This window comes from Salmo trutta, chromosome 9, assembly GCF_901001165.1.
Source record: "Salmo trutta chromosome 9, fSalTru1.1, whole genome shotgun sequence".
Classification (NCBI taxonomy): Eukaryota; Metazoa; Chordata; class Actinopteri; order Salmoniformes; family Salmonidae; genus Salmo; species Salmo trutta.
Genome location: NC_042965.1, coordinates 46,789,313 through 46,812,758, shown reverse-complemented (window position 1 = coordinate 46,812,758; position 23,446 = coordinate 46,789,313). Strand labels below are relative to the sequence as shown.

Genomic DNA, 23,446 nt, shown 5'->3' with positions numbered 1-23,446 from the left:
ACTGACGCAGGGGGGTCTGACCGACGCAGGGGGGTCTGACTGACGCAGGGGGTTCTGACCGACGCAGGGGGTTCTGACCGACGCAGGGGGTTCAGGGGGTTCTGACCGACGCAGGGGGTTCTGACCGACGCAGGGGGGTTCTGACCGACGCAGGGGGTTCTGACCGACGCAGGGGGTTCTGACCGACGCAGGGGGTTCTGACCGACGCGGGGGTTCTGACCGACGCAGGGAAGAGGATCAGCATCGACTCAGACCTGAGTGTTGAACTGATAAAACAGAGGGAGACCTACAACCAGGTGGAGATCCCAGCTACGCAAGATAAACCTGAGATGAGGCTTCATCCACCCCTGGCAAAACTCATCAAGACCTTCCAGAACACAACACACGTTTTCCCCACAACTCAGGAGGCCCCAGACGGCTTGGAGAAGCACATCAACCCGACACACGCGGGGACCAGCCGACCGATGGAACCCCCATGACTGGCTTATTATTATTATTATTATTATTCAGGTATGCTGTCCATGCACAATCCCACAGCCGAGGCAACGGCCCTCAGCATAAGACAAATCAGAACACCCCTCACGTTAGGGTACAAGGAACAATATTACTACTATTGCTGAGCATTGAACTTGTTATAATTATATTGCCTAATGGTCCAGAACATTTACACAGTGATGACATCACGCCAATTCATAAACAAAATGGACAATATATGGATCCTACAGCTATCTTATGTTTGACTGTTTAGGCATCGGTCATATTATTATTATTATTTATTCCCTTAATGAGTCAGCATGCTTCAGTTCGGCTGGCGGCTAGCCAAACCGAACAAGTGTGCGCATACTCCCTTAAAAAAAAAAAACCTTAACTTGAAAAATGAGGAAAAAAAAGCGACAATAGTACTGTTTGTCCTATTTGAGACACCGTAGCCAGTATACACTTCCTCAAAAGTCAGAATGAATCTAAGATAGTAAAAAAAAAATCAATAATATTCTGACATTTTTGCAGAGATTTTAGTAAGATTTTAGTTTGTCAATGGAAAAAATGTGCATGAAAACGAGCCGTCTCTCCTTGAATGACTTAAGATTTTATTGAAGAATCCCTACAGTTGACCCATCACAGAGGGGCGGAGACATCGGCTACAGAAAGTCCAAAACGTCCCAAAATGTCATAATATATGCACAAATTCTTGCGGACTGTTTCCGATGCCTTTACTCGTCAAGTCTGCTAACTTAATTGTAAAGTTCTGAATTTGTTACTTATTTTTTATTTTATACATTAAGACCAAAAATATGCTGCCGTAAGGAGGAGGAGGGAGGGCTGGGAACTAGGGAGGAGGGAGGGCTGGGAACTAGGGAGGAGGGAGGGCTGGGGACTAGGGAGGAGGGAGGGCTGGGGACTAGGGAGGGCTGGGGACTAGGGAGGAGGGGGGGCCGGGGACTAGGGAGGAGGGAGGGCTGGGGACTAGGGAGGGCTGGGGACTAGGGAGGAGGGGGGCTGGGGAGGAGGGGGGGCTGGGGACTAGGGAGGAGGGGGGGCTGGGGACTAGGGAGGGCTGGGGACTAGGGAGGAGGGGGGCCTGGGGAGGAGGGGGGGCTGGGGACTAGGGAGGAGGGGGGGGCTGGGGACTAGGGAGGAGAGAGGGCTGGGGACTAGGGAGGAGGGAGGGCTGGGGACTAGGGAGGGCTGGGGACTAGGGAGGGCTGGGGACTAGGGAGGAGGGGGGGCTGGGGACTAGGGAGGAGGGGGGGCTGGGGACTAGGGAGGAGGGAGGGCTGGGGACTAGGGAGGGCTGGGGACTAGGGAGGAGGGGGGGCTGGGGAGGAGGGGGGGCTGGGGACTAGGGAGGAGGGAGGGCTGGGGACTAGGGAGGGCTGGGGACTAGGGAGGAGGGGGGCCTGGGGAGGAGGGGGGGGCTGGGGACTAGGGAGGAGGGGGGGCTGGGGACTAGGGAGGAGGGAGGGCTGGGGACTAGGGAGGAGGGAGGGCTGGGGACTAGGGAGGGCTGGGGACTAGGGAGGAGGGGGGGCTGGGGAGGAGGGGGGGGCTGGGGACTAGGGAGGAGGGAGGGCTGGGGACTAGGGAGGGCTGGGGACTAGGGAGGAGGGGGGCCTGGGGAGGAGGGGGGGCTGGGGACTAGGGAGGAGGGGGGGCTGGGGACTAGGGAGGAGAGAGGGCTGGGGACTAGGGAGGAGGGAGGGCTGGGGACTAGGGAGGGCTGGGGACTAGGGAGGGCTGGGGACTAGGGAGGGCTGGGGACTAGGGAGGAGGGGGGGCTGGGGACTAGGGAGGAGGGGGGGCTGGGGACTAGGGAGGAGGGGGGGGCTGGGGACTAGGGGGGGCTGGGGACTAGGGAGGGCTGGGGGACTAGGGAGGGCTGGGGACTAGGGAGGAGGGGGGGCTGGGGACTAGGGAGGGCTGGGGACTAGGGAGGAGGGGGGCTGGGGACTAGGGAGGGCTGGGGACTAGGGAGGGCTGGGGACTAGGGAGGAGGGAGGGCTGGGGACTAGGGAGGGCTGGGGACTAGGGAGGAGGGAGGGCTGGGGACTAGGGAGGGCTGGGGACTAGGGAGGAGGGGGGCTGGGGACTAGGGAGGGCTGGGGACTAGGGAGGAGGGAGGGCTGGGGACTAGGGAGGGCTGGGGACTAGGGAGGGCTGGGGACTAGGGAGGAGGGGGGGCTGGGGAGGAGGGGGGGCTGGGGACTAGGGAGGGAGGGAGGGCTGGGGACTAGGGAGGAGGGAGGGCTGGGGACTAGGGAGGGCTGGGGACTAGGGAGGGCTGGGGACTAGGGAGGAGGGGGGGCTGGGGACTAGGGAGGAGGGGGGGCTGGGGACTAGGGAGGAGGGGGGGCTGGGGACTAGGGGGGGCTGGGGACTAGGGAGGGCTGGGGACTAGGGAGGGCTGGGGACTAGGGAGGAGGGGGGCTGGGGACTAGGGAGGGCTGGGGACTAGGGAGGGCTGGGGACTAGGGAGGGCTGGGGACTAGGGAGGGCTGGGGACTAGGGAGGAGGGGGACTAGGGAGGAGGAGGGCTGGGGACTAGGGAGGGCTGGGGACTAGGGAGGGCTGGGGACTAGGGAGGGCTGGGGACTAGGGAGGGCTGGGGACTAGGGAGGAGGGGGGCTGGGGACTAGGGAGGAGGGGGGCTGGGGACTAGGGAGGAGGGGGGCTGGGGACTAGGGAGGAGGGGGGGACTAGGGAGGGCTGGGGACTAGGGAGGGCTGGGGACTAGGGAGGAGGGAGGGCTGGGGACTAGGGAGGGCTGGGGACTAGGGAGGAGGGGGGGCTGGGGAGGAGGGGGGGCTGGGGACTAGGGAGGAGGGAGGGCTGGGGACTAGGGAGGGCTGGGGACTAGGGAGGAGGGGGGCCTGGGGAGGAGGGGGGGCTGGGGACTAGGGAGGAGGGGGGGGCTGGGGACTAGGGAGGAGAGAGGGCTGGGGACTAGGGAGGAGGGAGGGCTGGGGACTAGGGAGGGCTGGGGACTAGGGAGGGCTGGGGACTAGGGAGGGCTGGGGACTAGGGAGGAGGGGGGGCTGGGACTAGGGAGGAGGGGGGGCTGGGGACTAGGGAGGAGGGAGGGCTGGGGACTAGGGAGGGCTGGGGACTAGGGAGGAGGGGGGGCTGGGGAGGAGGGGGGGCTGGGGACTAGGGAGGAGGGAGGGCTGGGGACTAGGGAGGGCTGGGGACTAGGGAGGAGGGGGGCCTGGGGAGGAGGGGGGGCTGGGGACTAGGGAGGAGGGGGGGCTGGGGACTAGGGAGGAGGGAGGGCTGGGGACTAGGGAGGAGGGAGGGCTGGGGACTAGGGAGGGCTGGGGACTAGGGAGGAGGGGGGGCTGGGGAGGAGGGGGGGCTGGGGACTAGGGAGGAGGGAGGGCTGGGGACTAGGGAGGGCTGGGGACTAGGGAGGAGGGGGGCCTGGGGAGGAGGGGGGCTGGGGACTAGGGAGGAGGGGGGGCTGGGGACTAGGGAGGAGAGAGGGCTGGGGACTAGGGAGGAGGGAGGGCTGGGGACTAGGGAGGGCTGGGGACTAGGGAGGGCTGGGGACTAGGGAGGGCTGGGGACTAGGGAGGAGGGGGGGCTGGGGACTAGGGAGGAGGGGGGGCTGGGGACTAGGGAGGAGGGGGGGCTGGGGACTAGGGGGGGCTGGGGACTAGGGAGGGCTGGGGACTAGGGAGGGCTGGGGACTAGGGAGGAGGGGGGGCTGGGGATTAGGGAGGGCTGGGGACTAGGGAGGAGGGGGGCTGGGGACTAGGGAGGGCTGGGGACTAGGGAGGGCTGGGGACTAGGGAGGGCTGGGGACTAGGGAGGGCTGGGGACTAGGGAGGAGGGAGGGCTGGGGACTAGGGAGGGCTGGGGACTAGGGAGGAGGGAGGGCTGGGGACTAGGGAGGGCTGGGGACTAGGGAGGAGGGGGGGCTGGGGACTAGGGAGGGCTGGGGACTAGGGAGGAGGGAGGGCTGGGGACTAGGGAGGGCTGGGGACTAGGGAGGGCTGGGGACTAGGGAGGAGGGGGGGCTGGGGAGGAGGGGGGGCTGGGGACTAGGGAGGAGGGAGGGCTGGGGACTAGGGAGGGCTGGGGACTAGGGAGGGCTGGGGACTAGGGAGGGCTGGGGACTAGGGAGGAGGGGGGGTGGGGACTAGGGAGGAGGGGGGGCTGGGGACTAGGGAGGAGGTGGGGCTGGGGACTAGGGGGGGCTGGGGACTAGGGAGGGCTGGGGACTAGGGAGGAGGGGGGCTGGGGACTAGGGAGGGCTGGGGACTAGGGAGGGCTGGGGACTAGGGAGGGCTGGGGACTAGGGAGGGCTGGGGACTAGGGAGGAGGGGGACTAGGGAGGAGGGAGGGCTGGGGACTAGGGAGGGCTGGGGACTAGGGAGGGCTGGGGACTAGGGAGGGCTGGGGACTAGGGAGGGCTGGGGACTAGGGAGGAGGGGGGCTGGGGACTAGGGAGGAGGGGGGCTGGGGACTAGGGAGGAGGGGGGCTGGGGACTAGGGAGGAGGGGGGGACTAGGGAGGGCTGGGGACTAGGGAGGGCTGGGGACTAGGGAGGGCTGGGGACTAGGGAGGGCTGGGGACTAGGGAGGGCTGGGGACTAGGGGGGGCTGGGGACTAGGGAGGAGGGGGGGCTGGGGACTAGGGAGGGCTGGGGACTAGGGAGGAGGGGGGGCTGGGGACTAGGGAGGAGGGGGGGCTGGGGACTAGGGAGGAGGGGGGCTGGGGAAAGGGTTTATATAGAGGCTCTTCTGGGTGGGGAGCGACCAGTGGGGGGGGTTTCCCTGTGGGTCATGCTGTTTATTTATCAACACGAAAGATAATAATTACATTTTAGAAAAACAATAGCAACACCAGCTATTCTCTCGTGGAATTCAAAAAGCCTTAATATTCCTATCAAACATTCCAGCTGTCATGATATTTTAGCAAGAAACTATGTTGATATACAGTACCTTCAGAAAGCATTCTGAAAGTACCGAATTTAAAATGTAACACATTTAAATTGGTGTCACACAATACCCCATAATGTCAAAGTGAAATTTTGTTTCTGGAACATTTTAATAAAAAATGAAAAGCTGAAATGTCTTGATAATGTCAATCGGCATTCAAAAATGCTGACTAATCGGTCGACCTCTTTTACTAGCCATCTGACTAGTGTACTCAGGAGGGTAGGTAGTGAACACTAACCATCTGACTAGCGTACTCAGGAGGGTAGGTAGTGAACACTAACCATCTGACTAGTGTACTCAGGAGGGTAGGTAGTGAATACTAACCATCTGACTAGCGTACTCAGGAGGGTAGGTAGTGAATACTAACCATCTGACTAGCGTACTCAGGAGGGTAGGTAGTGAATACTAACCATCTGACTAGTGTACTCAGGAGGGTAGGTAGTGAATACTAACCATATGACTAGTGTACTCAGGAGGGTAGGTAGTGAATACTAACCATCTGACTAGTGTACTTAGGAGGGTAGGTAGTGAATACTAACCATCTGACTAGCGTACTCAGGAGGGTAGGTAGTGAACACTAACCATCTGACTAGTGTACTCAGGAGGGTAGGTAGTGAATACTAACCATATGACTAGTGTACTCAGGAGGGTAGGTAGTGAATACTAACCATCTGACTAGTGTACTCAGGAGGGTAGGTAGTGAATACTAACCATCTGTGTACTCAGGAGGGTAGGTAGTGAACACTAACTAACCATCTGACTAGTGTACTCAGGAGGGTAGGTAGTGAACACTAACCATCTGACTAGTGTACTCAGGAGGGTAGGTAGTGAACACTAACCATCTGACTAGTGTACTCAGGAGGGTAGGTAGTGAATACTAACCATCTGACTAGCGTACTCAGGAGGGTAGGTAGTGAATACTAACCATCTGTGTACTCAGGAGGGTAGGTAGTGAATACTAACCATCTGACTAGTGTACTCAGGAGGGTAGGTAGTGAATACTAACCATCTGACTAGCGTACTCAGGAGGGTAGGTAGTGAATACTAACCATATGACTAGTGTACTCAGGAGGGTAGGTAGTGAATACTAACCATATGACTAGTGTACTCTGGATGGTAGGTAGTGAATACTAACCATCTGACTAGTGTACTCAGGAGGGTAGGTAGTGAATACTAACCATCTGACTAGCGTACTCAGGAGGGTAGGTAGTGAATACTAACCATATGACTAGTGTACTCAGGAGGGTAGGTAGTGAATACTAACCATATGACTAGTGTACTCTGGATGGTAGGTAGTGAATACTAACCATATGACTAGTGTACTCAGGAGGGTAGGTGGTGAATACTAACCATCTGTGTACTCAGGAGGGTAGGTAGTGAATACTAACCATATGACTAGTGTACTCAGGAGGGTAGGTAGTGAATACTAACCATATGACTAGTGTACTCAGGAGGGTAGGTAGTGAATACTAACCATCTGACTAGTGTACTCAGGAGGGTAGGTAGTGAATACTAACCATCTGTGTACTCAGGAGGGTAGGTAGTGAATACTAACCATATGACTAGTGTACTCAGGAGGGTAGGTAGTGAATACTAACCATATGACTAGTGTACTCAGGAGGGTAGGTAGTGAATACTAACCATCTGACTAGTGTACTCAGGAGGGTAGGTAGTGAATACTAACCATATGACTAGTGTACTCAGGAGGGTAGGTAGTGAATACTAACCATCTGACTAGTGTACTCAGGAGGGTAGGTAGTGAATACTAACCATCTGTGTACTCAGGAGGGTAGGTAGTGAATACTAACCATATGACTAGTGTACTCAGGAGGGTAGGCTTTGACTGCTGTTCCAAACACTCTTCTGCCATTGATAAACGCCTTCATGATGAAGTTGGTCACTGTGTGAGAGAGAAAGCGGGAGAGAAAGCGGGAGAGAGAGGAGAGAGAGGAGAGAAGAGAGAGAGGAGAGAGAGGAGAGAAAGCGGGAGAGAGAGGAGAGAGAGGAGAGAGAGGAGAGAGAGGAGAGAGAGGAGAGAGAGGAGAGAGAGGAGAGAAGAGAGAGAGGAGAGAGAGGAGAGAAAGCGGGAGAGAGAGGAGAGAAAGCGGGAGAGAGAGGAGAGAGAGGAGAGAGGAGAGAGAGGAGAGAGAGGAGAAAGGCAGGAGAAAAGTGAATGAAAAAGAGGATGACGCTATGAGAGAAAGACAGTAAGATAGAGATACCTACTCCTCCTGGACAGGCCAGCTCCCAGGTTATGGTTCAGGTCAAAAGGATCTGGAGAGGAAAACAACATTAGATCACTGGTTCACAACCCTCCCTGGAGATCTGCAGGGTGTGCAGGGTTTTACTCCAACCTAGCAGTGTTAAACCCTCAAACCGTTTATGATAAATGGAAACAATCACTTGCACCAAAGCTCCCCTCAACGTTTACAATCCTCGACCAATAGCTCTCTTCAAACCCCCTCAACGTTTACTATCCTCGACCAATAGCTCTCTTCAAACCCCCTCAACGTTTACAATCCTCGACCAATAGCTCTCTTCAAACCCCCTCAACGTTTACAATCCTCGACCAATAGCTCTCTTCAAACCCCCTCAACGTTTACAATCCTCGACCAATAGCCCTCCTCAATGTTTACAACCCTCGACCAATAGCCCTCCTCAACGTTTCCAACCCTCGACCAATAGCTCTCCTCAATCCCCCTCAAAGTTCACGATCCTCAGGGAGAAATGAAAGTCAGGAATCACTTTAAATGAAGTCAAGAGAAGTGTCCAGAACAGGGTTTGCAGAAGAGACGGAGACGCTGTTTACGACCCTTTGGTAGGAGTAAATCAGGTCTAGTACTGACCCTCGATGACGATGTACTTGGAGGTCCACTGCTTGTTGAAGGTGGTGAGAGCTGCGCTCTGTCTGATGGAGATCACATGTTCTCTGAAGTCAAAGGTCTCGGTGTAGAACTGCAGCAGGCCCAGCCACAGAGCACCTACAGACTCCACGTTCCTCTGCTGCCAGCGCTCAGGCTAGAGATAGAGAGGGGTAGAAAGATCTCAGTGTAGAACTGCAGTAGACCCAGCCACAGAGCACCATACACACCATGTTACCCTGGTACCGGGGCCACCGCTCAGGTGAGAGACACACACACACACACACCACAGCTGATGTTCTGATAGAGGGACTCACCAGTTTATCCAGATCATCGTAGAAGTAGACATTCCATCCATCTACCAAAACCTCAGGCTTCTCCTCCTGGTCATAAATCTATCGAGAGACACACACACACACACACACACACACACACACGTCAATACGTCTGCCAAAATATACAAATACATTGCAGGTCTTAGCGATGAGAAATCCAGATTCAGACAGAAAATCTCCCAACAAATCATCGGACTCACGGCCAGACTGTTCAGAACTGTACTCATTGGTCCGAAGTCAGACGGATTTAGTTGAGGTACCTCCTGTAGTACAGGTATAACAGGTGGGCTCCTCTCTGTCTTACCTCCTGTAGTACAGGTATAACAGGTGGGCTCCTCTCTGTCTTACCTCCTGTAGTACAGGTATAACAGGTGGGCTCCTCTCTGTCTTACCTCCTGTAGTACAGGTATAACAGGTGGGTTCCTCTCTGTCTTACCTCCTGTAGTACAGGTATAACAGGTGGGTTCCTCTCTGTCTTACCTCCTGTAGTACAGGTATAACAGGTGGGTTCCTCTCTGTCTTACCTCCTGTAGTACAGGTATAACAGGTGGGTTCCTCTGTTGTAGGTAGAAGAGCACCATCAGGGTGAAGCCATAGGACGACAGACTGCCTCGAGACGCATCACCGATATCACACAACTAGACCAGGGGACAACAGATATTAAAACATCCCCTTTAACTAGACCAGGGGACAACATAGATATTAAAACATCCCCTTTAACTAGACCAGGGGACAACATAGATATTAAAACATCCCCTTTAACTAGACCAGGGGACAACATAGATATTAAAACATCCCCTTTAACTAGACCAGGGGACAACATAGATATTAAAACATCCCCTTTAACTAGACCAGGGGACAACATAGATATTAAAATCACCCCTTTAACTAGACCAGGGGACAACATAGATATTAAAATCACCCCTTTAACTAGACCAGGGGACAACATAGATATTAAAACATCCCCTTTAACTAGACCAGGGGACAACATAGATATTGGGGAGAATACTCTATATCCTATCATCAGCTGTTGATCACCATCAAAACCTTTCAGTGAGTTGGGAGACTTTCTCATCTCAGCTGTAAACTAGAGGGACATACCTTGGCAAACACCTTGGTGACATAACACAGCATTTTGACTCGGGGGTCGATGGCAGCGTACGACGCCAACAGACGCGTGTTGTGCAAAGCCTGATAGCCAAGACAGGAAAACAACAACAACAAAGGGTTCAGTCACTGCTTCCTGATCAGTCACTGCTTCCTGATCAGTCACTGCTTCCTGATCAGTCACTGCTTCCTGATCAGTCACTGCTTCCTGCTCCCACGTGACTGCTTCCTGATCAGTCACTGCTTCCTGATCAGTCACTGCTTCCTGATCAGTCACTGCTTCCTGATCAGTCACTGCTTCCTGCTCCTCTCACCAGCGTGTTGTAGAGACTGATGTCTCCCTCCAGGCCGGTCCTGGCGTGGTAGAACTTAACGATGGGGACCTTAGCCGTAGTGATGGGAAGGATGTTCCTCAGACCTGGAGACACAGGGACATTTCAGATACAGCCTCTCGCATTGACACGGGTTTACAGATGATACACACCTGGTGCACAGTACAGCAGTACAAGGAGAATCCATATTCTACATTATCACAGGGTCGTGTCCAGACACCGACCCATATTTTACATTATCACAGGGTCCAGACACCGACCCATATTCTACATTATCACAGGGTCGTGTCCAGACACCGACCCATATTTTACATTATCACAGGGTCCAGACACCGACCCATATTCTACATTATCACAGGGTCCAGACACTGACCTGGGTGTTTCCTCAGCAGTCTGGCAAGAGACTCTATGATGCTGATACAGTCCAGACCCTGCAGGAGATAAAGGATTTGGTTCAAAACAGGGTTTCAGAAGAGGTGTCTTTACAACACGTGTCAAACTCATCCCACAGAGGGTCTGCAGGCTCTCACTCCTCCCTTCTACTTGACTGATGGTCACAGGGGAGGCAGGTAGCCGAGTGGTTAGAGGCAGGTAGCCGAGTGATTAGAGCCAGGTAGCCTAGTGGTTAGAGCATTGGACTAGTAACCAGCAGGTAGCCTAGTGGTTAGAGGCAGGTAGCCTAGTGGTTAGAGCGTTGGACTAGTAACCAGCAGGTAGCCTAGTGGTTAGAGCATTGGACTAGTAACCAGCAGGTAGCCTAGTGGTTAGAGCATTGGACTAGTAACCAGCAGGTAGCCTAGTGGTTAGAGCATTGGACTAGTAACCAGCAGGTAGCCTAGTGGTTAGAGCGTTGGACTAGTAACCAGCAGGTAGCCTAGTGGTTAGAGCGTTAGACTAGTAACCAGCAGGTAGCCTAGTGGTTAGAGGCAGGTAGCCGAGTGGTTAGAGGCAGGTAGCCGAGTGGTTAGAGGCAGGTAGCCGAGTGGTTAGAGGCAGGTAGCCGAGTGGTTAGAGGCAGGTAGCCGAGTGGTTAGAGGCAGGGTAGCCTAGTGGTTAGAGGCGCGTAGCCTAGTGGTTAGAGGCAGGTAGCCGAGTGATTAGAGCCAGGTAGCCGAGTGATTAGAGCCAGGTAGCCGAGTGGTTAGAGGCAGGTAGCCGAGTGATTAGAGGCAAGTAGCCTAGTGGTTAGAGGGTTGGACTAGTAACCAGCAGGTACCCTAGTGGTTAGAGGGTTGGACTAGTAACCAGCAGGTAGCCTAGTGGTTAGAGCGTTGGACTAGTAACCAGCAGGTAGCCTAGTGGTTAGAGCATTGGACTAGTAACCAGCAGGTAGCCTAGTGGTTAGAGGGTTGGACTAGTAACCAGCAGGTAGCCTAGTAGTTAGAGGGTTGGACTAGTAACCAGCAGGTACCCTAGTGGTTAGAGGCAGGTAGCCTAGTGGTTAGCGCGTTGGACTAGTAACCAGCAGGTAGCCTAGTGGTTAGAGCGTTGGACTAGTAACCAGCAGGTAGGCTAGTGGTTAGAGCGTTGGACTAGTAACCAGCAGGTAGCCTAGTGGTTAGAGCGTTGGACTAGTAACCAGCAGGTAGCCTAGTGGTTAGAGCGTTGGACTAGTAACCAGCAGGTAGCCTAGTGGTTAGAGCGTTGGACTAGTAACCAGCAGGTAGCCTAGTGGTTAGAGCATTGGACTAGTAACCAGCAGGTAGCCTAGTGGTTAGAGCGTTGGACTAGTAACCAGCAAGTAGCCTAGTGGTTAGAGGGTTGGACTAGTAACCAGCAGGTAGCCTAGTGGTTAGAGGCAGGTAGCCGAGTGGTTAGAGGCAGGTAGCTTAGTGGTTAGAGGGTTGGACTAGTAACCAGCAGGTAGCCTAGTGGTTAGAGGCAGGTAGCCTAGTGGTTAGAGCGTTGGACTAGTAACCAGGAGGTAGCCTAGTGGTCTGAGGGTTGGACTAGTAACCAGCAGGTAGCCTAGTGGTTAGAGCGTTGGACTAGTAACCAGCAGGTAGCCTAGTGGTTAGAGGGTTGGACTAGTAACAAGCAGGTAGCCTAGTGGTTAGAGCGTTGGACTAGTAACCAGCAGGTAGCCTAGTGGTTAGAGCGTTGGACTAGTAACCAGCAGGTAGCCTAGTGGTTAGAGCGTTGGACTAGTAACCAGCAGGTAGCCTAGTGGTTAGAGCGTTGGACTAGTAACCAGCAGGTAGCCTAGTGGTTAGAGCGTTGGACTATTAACCAGCAGGTAGCCTAGTGGTTAGAGGGTTGGACTAGTAACCAGCAGGTAGCCTAGTGGTTAGAGCGTTGGACTAGTAACCAGCAGGTAGCCTAGTGGTTAGAGCGTTGGACTAGTAACCAGCAGGTAGCCTAGTGGTTAGAGGGTTGGACTAGTAACCAGCAGGTAGCCTAGTGGTTAGAGCGTTGGACTAGTAACCAGCAGGTAGCCTAGTGGTTAGAGCGTTGGACTATTAACCAGCAGGTAGCCTAGTGGTTAGAGCGTTGGGCCAGTAACCAGCAGGTAGCCTAGTGGTTAGAGGGTTGGACTAGTAACCAGCAGGTAGCCTAGTGGTTAGAGCGTTGGGCCAGTAACCAGCAGGTAGCCTAGTGGTTAGAGCGTTGGACTAGTAACCAGCAGGTAGCCTAGTGGTTAGAGCGTTGGACTATTAACCAGCAGGTAGCCTAGTGGTTAGAGCGTTGGGCCAGTAACCAGCAGGTAGCCTAGTGGTTAGAGGGTTGGACTAGTAACCAGCAGGTAGCCTAGTGGTTAGAGCGTTGGACTAGTAACCAGCAGGTAGCCTAGTGGTTAGAGCGTTGGACTAGTAACCAGCAGGTAGCCTAGTGGTTAGAGCGTTGGACTAGTAACCAGCAGGTAGCCTAGTGGTTAGAGCGTTGGGCCAGTAACCAGCAGGTAGCCTAGTGGTTAGAGCGTTGGACTAGTAACCAGCAGGTAGCCTAGTGGTTAGAGCGTTGGACTAGTAACCAGCAGGTAGCCTAGTGGTTAGAGCATTGGACTAGTATCCGGAAGGTTGCATGGTTGAATCCCCGAGCTGACAAGGTAAAAATCTGTCCTTTCTGCCCCTGAACAAGGCAGTTAACCCACTGTTCCTAGGCCGTCATTATAAATAATAATTTGTTCTTAACTGACTTGCCTAGTTAAATAAAGGTATTTAACCAGATATGGTTGTCTAGGTATTAATTGAAAGAAGAAAAAACCTGCAGACACTAGGCCCTCCGTGTGGACACCAGGCCCTCCGTGTGGACACCAGGTCCTCCGTGTGGACACCAGGTCCTCCGTGTGGACACTAGGCCGTCCGTGTGGACACTAGGCCGTCCGTGTGGACACTAGGCCCTCCGACTAGGCCCTCCGTGTGGACACTAGGCCCTCCGTGTGGACACTAGGCCCTCCGTGTGGACACTAGGCCCTCCGACTAGGCCCTCCGTGTGGACACTAGGCTCTCCGACTAGGCCCTCCGTGTGGACACTAGGCCCTCCGACTAGGCCCTCCGACTAGGCCCTCCGTGTGGACACTAGGCCGTCCGTGTGGACACTAGGCCGTCCGTGTGGACACTAGGCCGTCCGTGTGGACACTAGGCCGTCCGTGTGGACACTAGGCCCTCCGACTAGGCCCTCCGTGTGGACACTAGGCCCTCCGTGTGGACACTAGGCCCTCCGACTAGGCCCTCCGTGTGGACACTAGGCCCTCCGACTAGGCCCTCCGTGTGGACACTAGGCCCTCCGTGTGGACACTAGGCCCTCCGTGTGGACACTAGGCCCTCCGTGTGGACACTAGGCCCTCCGTGTGGACACTAGGCCCTCCGTGTGGACACTAGGCCCTCCGTGGAATGAGTTTGACTCCCCTGGTTTATAGGAGTTACAGCGGTTTATCAATAGATGAGAGTGAGTGAGAGAAGAGCAATAATTGGCTTTGGATAAAAGTGTCTGCTAATATACTATATTATAGAGAGAGGCAGAGAGAGGCAGAGAGAGGCAGAGGGGAGACAGAAGAGAGAGGGGAGACAGAAGAGAGGGGAGACAGAAGAGAGAGGGGAGACAGAAGAGAGAGGGGAGACAGAAGAGAGAGGGGAGACAGAAGAGAGAGGGGAGACAGAAGAGAGAGGGGAGACAGAAGAGAGAGGGGAGACAGAAGAGAGAGGGGAGACAGAAGAGAGAGGCAGAGAGAGAGGCAGAGAGAGAGAGAGAGAGAGGCAGAGAGAGAGAGAGAGGCAGAGAGAGGGGAGACAGAAGAGAGAGGGGCAGAGAGAGAGAGAGAAGATACAACAGATTACTTCAGCGGTCTCCTGTCCGTCCAGCACCATACAAATGTCCAGGTCACTCTGCTTGAAGCCAAAGCCGTTCTTAGACGAACCAAACAGCCTCAGTCTGGCACCTGCCAACCAATCAATCACCAGTCAGTGTAAGTCTGGAACAAACAGCTATAAAACAGATCTCCTGAACATCAGCTACCACTGAGTGGACATTTCTTCACTTCTTCTGTGGACAAAGCTTTGCTTTAGACGCCTTTTAGAGGGAACAATGTGGTGTCTCACCTGTGAACTGTCGTTTGACAAAGCTCTCGAGGTCCAGCAGGATGTGTTCTCTCACTCCCAGCTCCACCTCATCTGGAGCAAAGTCTCCTGGGAAATTCAGGAAATTATAACTGGAACGGTACATACAACGAGACAGAACAAATAATTTGAAGAGAATGTCACACACACACACACACACACACACACACACACACACACAGAAACACGCACACACAGAAACACGTACACACACACAGAAACACGTACACACAGAGACTTACGGTAGCACTGCTGACAGACGGAGTTGAGTGTTTTGAGGAAGGCAGGTGTCATGGGAGGGAGAGGGGCGAGCTGAACCCTCTGGAAGTCTTCAGGACAGTCCTTCTTTAGATGGCCGTCACGTTTACACACACTACACACCACTGTGTGGGACTGACACACACACACACACACACACACACACACACACACACACACACACAATTCTCCCTCTATGATGTAATATTGTATCGAAAAAGGTCAAACTGATCCTAAATCAGTCCTTCAACTGAAACACTTGATACATACGGTACCCGGCGTACACGCCATCCACGGTACCCGGCGTACACGCCATCCACGGTACCCGGCATCTACGATACCTGGCGTACACGCCATCCACGGTACCTGGGGTACACGCCATCCACGGTACCTGGGGTACACGCCATCCACGGTACCCGGCGTACACGCCATCTATTTCATTGGTTAAACCTCATTTAGTTTGAGTTTTGATCACATGCTCTCTTATATCTACCTACCTTTCCACGGGTGAAGGCCTGTCTGGTGAAGCCATAGCAGAGACCACTGGCCCCCTCGATCTTGTTGTCAAGCACTTCCTGTTTGGGCAAGGCTACCTCCTCCTCGTCCAATGAACTGGGAGTGTCTAGGTCTGGCCCCTCCTCGTCTGAGAGAAGCTCCTCCGAGACCTCGTCCAACGGGAACAGCTCTTCGTCCTCCGTGTTCACACTGTCTAGGTGATGTCTGGGATATACTTCCTCGTCTAGCTCTTCATCCTCCTCTTCCTCCTCAGACAGGCTGTTCTTCCCCAAATCCTCTTCTTCTTTATCAGAGTCTGAAGGGCTCTCCTCCTCTTCCTCCACCATACAGTCAGAGTCCTGCTTAAAGCCCGCCTCTCCTTTCTGCCCATTGGCTGCCTGAGACTCCAGTTTGAGACTGCTCAACCCTGATTGGACACGGCTCACGTCACTCAGAGCCTTCTGACTAGACCCTTGCTTGTAATTAGCTCCTCGAGGCCCTGCCATCTTGTGGTTGGCTGAGGGAAGGCTGAGGGGCAGGGCGAAGTACTTGTAGGTCGATTTGAGGCAGTGGAGGATGTACTCGTACATCTGTTGGCTGTTCAATGAACGAGCCACGTTCCTCTTCACAGCAAACGGATCTAAAAACACACAAGTAAATCTCGTCTCAAAATCAGAACTTGTGTATTATAGATTTGCAGTGCTAAACAACAGTGTTTCCCTTTACAAAGTCTAACTGGCAACCGCTGACACAGGTTGAACATTAAAGGGCTTTTCAGACAGACAGCTGAATATCACAAGTTCCCTGCTGAGTACGCCGCCGGTCCCCCCGGTCAGAGGGGCCACGCCGCCGGTCCCCCCTGGTCAGAGGGGCTACGCCGCCGGTCCCCCCGGTCAGAGGGGCCACGCCGCCGGTCCCCCCTGGTCAGAGGGGCTACGCCGCCGGTCCCCCCTGGTCAGAGGGGCTACGCCGCCGGTCCCCCCTGGTCAGAGGGGCTACGCCGCCGGTCCCCCCTGGTCAGAGGGGCTACGCCGCCGGTCCCCCCTGGTCAGAGGGGCTACGTCGCCGGTCCCCCCGGTCAGAGGGGCCACGCCGCCGGTCCCCCCTGGTCAGAGGGGCTACGCCGCCGGTCCCCCCTGGTCAGAGGGGCTACGCCGCCGGTCCCCCCCGGTCAGAGAGGCTAGTCCCTTCACGCACACGAGGAGGACGACAGCCACCAGTGACCATAGCAATGAAATAAACAATGTATTTCCATGCAACACAAATGATTCATAAAAAAAAAAAACGATCAGAAAACAATGATTTTTATTGTTAAAAAGCCACTCTGTAAAGTGAGAATATTAGCCAGCTAGCTAGAGTGGGAAAGTTAGCTGGTCCTGTTGTACGTGCTGGAGAGGATTTCCGTGAGGAATATTTGTCACCGGAACAACGTGACCTGAAAGAATTTAAATGTAACGGACATTTGAGAAATTTACCGGACATCTATATTAGGACTTCCACCCACGATGCTCAAAACCACAGTTACATTATTGGAATTAATTTCAACAGAGTAGAAATGAGCGTTGAATTGAAAAGCAAAACATTGCATCTTTACCCGTCCTATAAATCATAAATGAATATCATTTAAAAAAAACAGACAAAATAGTTAAGTTTAGAAGAACAAGTAATAAAACGTAAAAATACAATATTTGTATAATACAATTTGCGAACGACCTGTCCTGTAGGCTACTTTAATTAACATTTTAATTATTAAATAACACAGCTGTTCTCAAATGCAATCTACGCCTCTCCAATTTAAATTGATCCTAGGCATGAACATTTTAATTAGGCCTAATAAATAACACATGGCTGTCTACGAACACAAGGGCCAGCCAGTCATGGCACCTTTTGTCAAAATAACATCATATTTGACTTTTTGTAGCAGGTTAGGAGAATTAATATAGCAGGTTAGGAGAATTTGGTTAAGGTTAGGAAAAGGGTTAGGGTTAGCTAAAATGCAAAAAAAATAACTCTCTAAGTCAAATTCAAGGACTTAAGTACTTTTTCAAGCGCCAATATTTATAATGAAGGACCGTCAATTTGGTTCACATTATGCTGTTTTTCTAGTCACCACCAGATGGCAGTATATCGCCACAACCGCATGAAAAAAAAACTATTCACTTACTAGTCATCACTACATGACAAATTCTACTCAGTAACAATAGTTATTTAGCACACACACACACACCACATGACCAAATGTTTATGGACACCTGCTCGCTCAACATCTCATTCCAAAACCACGAACATGGAGTTGGTCCCCCCCCTTTTCCTGAAGCGTGACTCATCACTCCAGAGAACACGTTTCCACTGCTCCAGAGTCCAACAGCAGCGAACTTTACACCCCTCCAGCCGACGCTTGGCATTGAGCATGGTGATCTTAGGCTTGTGCCTCGGCTGCTCGGCCATGGAAACTAATTTCATGAAGCTCCAGATGAACAGTTGTTGTGCTGACGTTGCTTCCAGAGGAAGGAACTCGGAAGGAACTATGGAACTCGGTAGTGAGTGTTGCAACCAAGAATATATATTTTTTTTTTACTCGCTACGCGGTTCAGCACTCGGCGGTCCCGTTCTATGAGCTTGTGTGGCCCTACCACTTCACGGCTGAGCCGTTGTTGCTCGTAGACGTTTCCACTACACAATAACAGCACTTAAAAGTTGAACGGGCCGGAATTTGACGAACTGACTTGTTGGAAAGGAAAGTCACTGAGCTCTTCAGTAAGACTATTGTACTGCCAATGTTTGTCTATGGAGATTGCATGGCAGTGTGCTCAATTCTATACAGCTGGCAGCAAAGGGTGAGGCTGAAATAGCTGAATCAACTAATTTGTAGTGGTGTCGACTTACTTCCTTATATGAACTGTAATGTAGTCAAATCTTCGAAATTGTTGCATGTTGCGTTTATATTATTGTTCAGTGTACATAATAGAAAACATTTCTTTATATTCACAAAATGTTAAGTCCCACAAGGCAGTCCCAACACAGGACATAATGACATGGAAGGGATTTCTGGCAGTGTAAAAGGCCTTAGTTTAACTCTAAAATGTTGTATTCTATTCCCATTTGAAGAGAAACAAGATTAAAGATTCTCTCAGAGGACCCTACATGGGTCCTGGACCCCAAGTTTGGGAACCAGTGTACTTACTACTAACCTCTCTCCCTGCTTGCTTCAACGCTTCGTCTCTCTGTGTAGAACCTCTCTCCCTGCTTGCTTCAATGCTTCGTCCCTCTGTGTAGAACCTCTCTCCCTGCTTGCTTCAACGCTTCGTCTCTCTGTGTAGCACCTCTCTCCCTGCTTGCTTCAATGCTTCGTCCCTCTGTGTAGAACCTCTCTCCCTGCTTGCGTTAATGCTTCGTCTGTGTAGAACCTCTCTCTCTGCTTGCTTCAATGCTTCCTCTGTGTAGAACCTCTCTCCCTGCTTGCTTCAACGCTTCCTCTGTGTAGAACCTCTCTACCTTCTTGCTTCGTCTCTCTGTGTAGCACCTCTCTCCCTGCTTGCTTCAATGCTTCGTCTCTCTGTGTAGAACCTCTCTCCCTGCTTGCTTCAATGCTTCGTCTCTCTGTGTAGCACCTCTCTCCCTGCTTGCTTCGTCTCTGTGTAGCACCTCTCTCCCTGCTTGCTTCAATGCTTCGTCTCTCTGTGTAGCATCTCTCCCTGCTTGCTTCAATGCTTCGTCTCTCTGTGTAGAATCTCTCTCCCTGCTTGCTTCAATGCTTCGTCTCTCTGTGTAGCACCTCTCTCCCAGCTTGCTTCAATGCTTCGTCTCTCTGTGTAGCACCTCTCTCCCTGCTTGCTTCAATGCTTCGTCTCTCTGTGTAGAACCTCTCTCCCTGCTTGCTTCAACGCTTCCTCTGTGTAGAACCTCTCTCCCTGCTTGCTTCAACGCTTCCTCTATGTAGAACCTCTCTCCCTGCTTGCTTCGTCTCTCTGTGTAGCACCTCTCTCCCTGCTTGCTTCAATGCTTCGTCTCTCTGTGTAGAACCTCTCTCCCTGCTTGCTTCAATGCTTCGTCTCTCTGTGTAGCACCTCTCTCCCTGCTTGCTTCAATGCTTCGTCTCTCTGTGTAGCACCTCTCTCCCTGCTTGCTTCAATGCTTCGTCTCTCTGTGTAGAACCTCTCTCCCTGCTTGATTCGTCTCTGTGTAGAACCTCTCTCCCTGCTTGATTCGTCTCTCTGTGTAGAACCTCTCTCCCTGCTTGCTTCGTCTCTCTGTGTAGAACCTCTCCCTTCTTGCTTCAATGCTTCATCTCTCTCTGTGTATCTCCTTTGCCTCCTTCATTGCAGCCTGACTCACCACTGTCTCACTACTCTCTGTAAAGCAAAGGCATTTTGTTATGAGAACTTCAAGTAGCCCATCTTTTGTTAAGATTATAATTAGCTTAAACTGCTCCTGCTGAGGTCAAGCTTTGTGTAATGTTAGCTTCTAACTTCATCCTCCTAGCCAGCTAGTTATAGCTAGCTACCTGGCTAACAGTAGCCAAAGCCCTTGAGCTAGCTAGCTACCTGGCTAACAGCTGGAGTTGGTCCCCTTCCAGACGGAAGCCATTCCTCAGTAAAAGGCACATGACAGCCCTAATTGTACCCAAGCAGACTGACTCGGTACCAGTACTCCTGGTACAGTGCCTTGCAAAAGTATTCATCCCCCTTGGCGTTTTCCCTATTTTGTTGCATTACAACCTGTAATTTAAATAGATTTTGGGGGGGATTTCATGTAATGGACAAACACAAAATAGTCCAAATTGGTGAAGTGAAAAAAAATTACTTGTTTCAAAACATTCAATAAAATTTAAAAAAAACTGAAAAGTGGTGTGTGCATATGTATTCACCCCCTCTGCTATGAAGCCCCTAAATAAGATCTGGTGCAACCAATTACCTTCAGAAGTCACATAATTAGTTAAATAAAGTCCACCTGTGTGCAATCCAAGTGTCACATGATGTCAGTGTGTATATAAATACATACATATACATACACACACACACACACACACACACACACACACACACACACACACACACACACACACACACACACACACACACGTTTGGAAAGGCCCCAGAGTCTGCAACACCACCAAGCAAGGGGCACCAGGAAGACCAAGGGGCACCCTGAAGACCAAGGGGCACCATGAAGACCAAGGGGCACCCTGAAGACCAAGGGGCACCATGAAGACCAAGGAGCTCAGGGAAGACCAAGGGGCACCATGAAGACCAAGGAGCACCCTGAAGACCAAGGAGCACCCTGAAGACCAAGGGGCACCCTGAAGACCAAGGAGCACCCTGAAGACCAAGGAGCACCCTGAAGACCAAGGAGCACCCTGAAGACCAAGGGGCACCCTGAAGACCAAGGAGCTCAGGGAAGACCAAGGGGCACCATGAAGACCAAGGGGCACCCTGAAGACCAAGGGGCACCCTGAAGACCAAGGGGCACCCTGAAGACCAAGGGGCACCCTGAAGACCAAGGAGCTCAGGGAAGACCAAGGGGCACCCTGAAGACCAAGGGGCACCCTGAAGACCAAGGGGCACCCTGAAGACCAAGGGGCACCCTGAAGACCAAGGGGCACCCTGAAGACCAAGGGGCACCCTGAAGACCAAGGGGCACCCTGAAGACCAAGGGGCACCATGAAGACCAAGGGGCACCATGAAGACCAAGGGGCACCATGAAGACCAAGGGGCACCCTGAAGACCAAGGGGCACCATGAAGACCAAGGAGCACCCTGAAGACCAAGGAGCACCCTGAAGACCAAGGGGCACCCTGAAGACCAAGGAGCTCAGGGAAGACCAAGGGGCACCATGAAGACCAAGGGGCACCATGAAGACCAAGGGGCACCATGAAGACCAAGGGGCACCCTGAAGACCAAGGGGCACCCTGAAGACCAAGGGGCACCATGAAGACCAAGGGGCACCCTGAAGACCAAGGGGCACCAGGAAGACCAAGGGGCACCCTGAAGACCAAGGGGCACCAGGAAGACCAAGGGGCACCCTGAAGACCAAGGGGCACCAGGAAGACCAAGGGGCACCCTGAAGACCAAGGGGCACCCTGAAGACCAAGGGGCACCATGAAGACCAAGGGGCACCATGAAGACCAAGGGGCACCATGAAGACCAAGGGGCACCCTGAAGACCAAGGGGCACCAGGAAGACCAAGGGGCACCCTGAAGACCAAGGAGCTCAGGGAAGACCAAGGGGCACCATGAAGACCAAGGGGCACCCTGAAGACCAAGGGGCACCCTGAAGACCAAGGGGCACCAGGAAGACCAAGGGGCACCCTGAAGACCAAGGAGCACCCTGAAGACCAAGGGGCACCCTGAAGACCAAGGGGCACCAGGAAGACCAAGGGGCACCCTGAAGACCAAGGGGCACCAGGAAGACCAAGGGGCACCAGGAAGACCAAGGGGCACCCTGAAGACCAAGGGGCACCCTGAAGACCAAGGGGCACCAGGAAGACCAAGGGGCACCCTGAAGACCAAGGAGCTCAGGGAAGACCAAGGGGCACCATGAAGACCAAGGGGCACCCTGAAGACCAAGGGGCACCCTGAAGACCAAGGGGCACCAGGAAGACCAAGGGGCACCCTGAAGACCAAGGAGCACCCTGAAGACCAAGGGGCACCCTGAAGACCAAGGGGCACCAGGAAGACCAAGGGGCACCAGGAAGACCAAGGGGCACCATGAAGACCAAGGGGCACCAGGAAGACCAAGGGGCACCAGGAAGACCAAGGGGCACCCTGAAGACCAAGGGGCACCAGGAAGACCAAGGGGCACCAGGAAGACCAAGGGGCACCCTGAAGACCAAGGGGCACCATGAAGACCAAGGGGCACCATGAAGACCAAGGGGCACCCTGAAGACCAAGGAGCTCAGGGAAGTTGTGGAGAAGTACGGGTCAGGGTTGGGTTATACAAAAATATCAGAAATGTTGAACATCCCACAGAGCACCATTAAATCCATTATTAAATAATGGAAAGAATATGGCACCACAACAAACCTGCCAAGAGAGGGCCGCCCACCAAAACTCACGGACCAGGCAAGGAGGGCATTAATCAGAGAGGCAACAAAGAGACCAAACATTATGCTGAAGGAGCTGCAAAGCTCCACAGCGGAGATTGGAGTATCTGTCCACAGGACTACTTTAAGCCGTACACTCCACAGAGCTGGGCTTTACGGAACAGTGGCCAGAAAAAAAGCCATTGCTTAAAGAAACAAATAAGCAAACACATTTCGTGTTCTCCAAAAGGCATGTGGGAGACTCCCCAAACATATGGAAGAAGGTACTCTGGTCAGATGAGATGAAAATGTTGCTTTTTGGCCATCAAGGAAAACGCCATGTCTGGCGCAAACCCAACACCCCTCATTACCTCGAGAACACCATCCCCACAGTGAAGCATGGTGGTGGCAGCATCATGCTGTGGGATGTTTTTCCATCGGCAGGGACTGGGAAACTGGTCAGAATTGAAGGAATGATGGATGATGCTAAATACGGGGAAATTCTTGAGGGAAACCTGTTTCAGTCTTCAGAGATTTGAGACTGGGACAGAGGTTCACCTTCCAGCAGGACAATGACCATAAGCATACTGCTAAAGCAACACTTGAGTGGTTTAAGGGGAAACATTTAAATCTATTGGAATGGCCTAGTCAAAGCCCAGACCTCAATCCAATTGAGAATCTGTGGTATGACTTAAAGATTGCTGTACATCAGTGGAACCCATCCAACTTGAAAGAGCTGGAGCAGTTTTGCCTTGAAGAATGGGCAAAAATCCCAGTGGCTAGATGTGCCAAGCTTATAGACATATATCCCAAGAGACAATAACGTTCTTACTTTTTAACTACATTGTCGGGAAAGGTCTCGTAAGCATTTCACAGTAAAGTCTACACTTGTTGTATTCAGCGAATATGACAAATAAATGATCAAATTTGATTGAGCGAAAGGTTCTTTTCCAATGCTCCTATGAAATGAGGTCCGTGCCAATGCATTTATGAAAGCACTTGGTTCCAAAACTCAATTTACAGCTCCCTCTTCTACAGTTCCATT

The 23,446-nt window shown here is 53.0% G+C and overlaps 1 protein-coding gene and 1 long non-coding RNA gene across 3 annotated transcripts in view; both read right to left on the bottom strand.

Annotated features, from left to right (window-relative positions):
• tut7 (terminal uridylyl transferase 7) overlaps nt 1–23,446 on the bottom strand; it is a 60,224-nt gene that overhangs the window by 14,599 nt on the left and 22,179 nt on the right. For both annotated transcript variants that reach the window (XM_029763874.1, XM_029763873.1), the window contains exons 14-25: nt 15,385–16,022; nt 14,872–15,022; nt 14,612–14,698; nt 14,351–14,451; nt 10,447–10,504; nt 10,056–10,159; nt 9,736–9,825; nt 9,159–9,272; nt 8,617–8,694; nt 8,285–8,456; nt 7,665–7,712; nt 7,247–7,338 (exon numbers count right to left, since the gene is read on the bottom strand). In XM_029763874.1, coding sequence (XP_029619734.1) covers nt 7,247–7,338; nt 7,665–7,712; nt 8,285–8,456; nt 8,617–8,694; nt 9,159–9,272; nt 9,736–9,825; nt 10,056–10,159; nt 10,447–10,504; nt 14,351–14,451; nt 14,612–14,698; nt 14,872–15,022; nt 15,385–16,022 — 1,733 coding nt within the window. The remainder of the gene's footprint in view (nt 1–7,246; nt 7,339–7,664; nt 7,713–8,284; nt 8,457–8,616; nt 8,695–9,158; nt 9,273–9,735; nt 9,826–10,055; nt 10,160–10,446; nt 10,505–14,350; nt 14,452–14,611; nt 14,699–14,871; nt 15,023–15,384; nt 16,023–23,446) is intronic.
• LOC115200663 (uncharacterized) lies at nt 18,303–18,976 on the bottom strand. Its single transcript, XR_003879572.1, has 2 exons — nt 18,906–18,976; nt 18,303–18,749 (listed from the first exon to the last, which is right to left on the bottom strand). It is a non-coding gene; the product is annotated as an uncharacterized LOC115200663 (long non-coding RNA).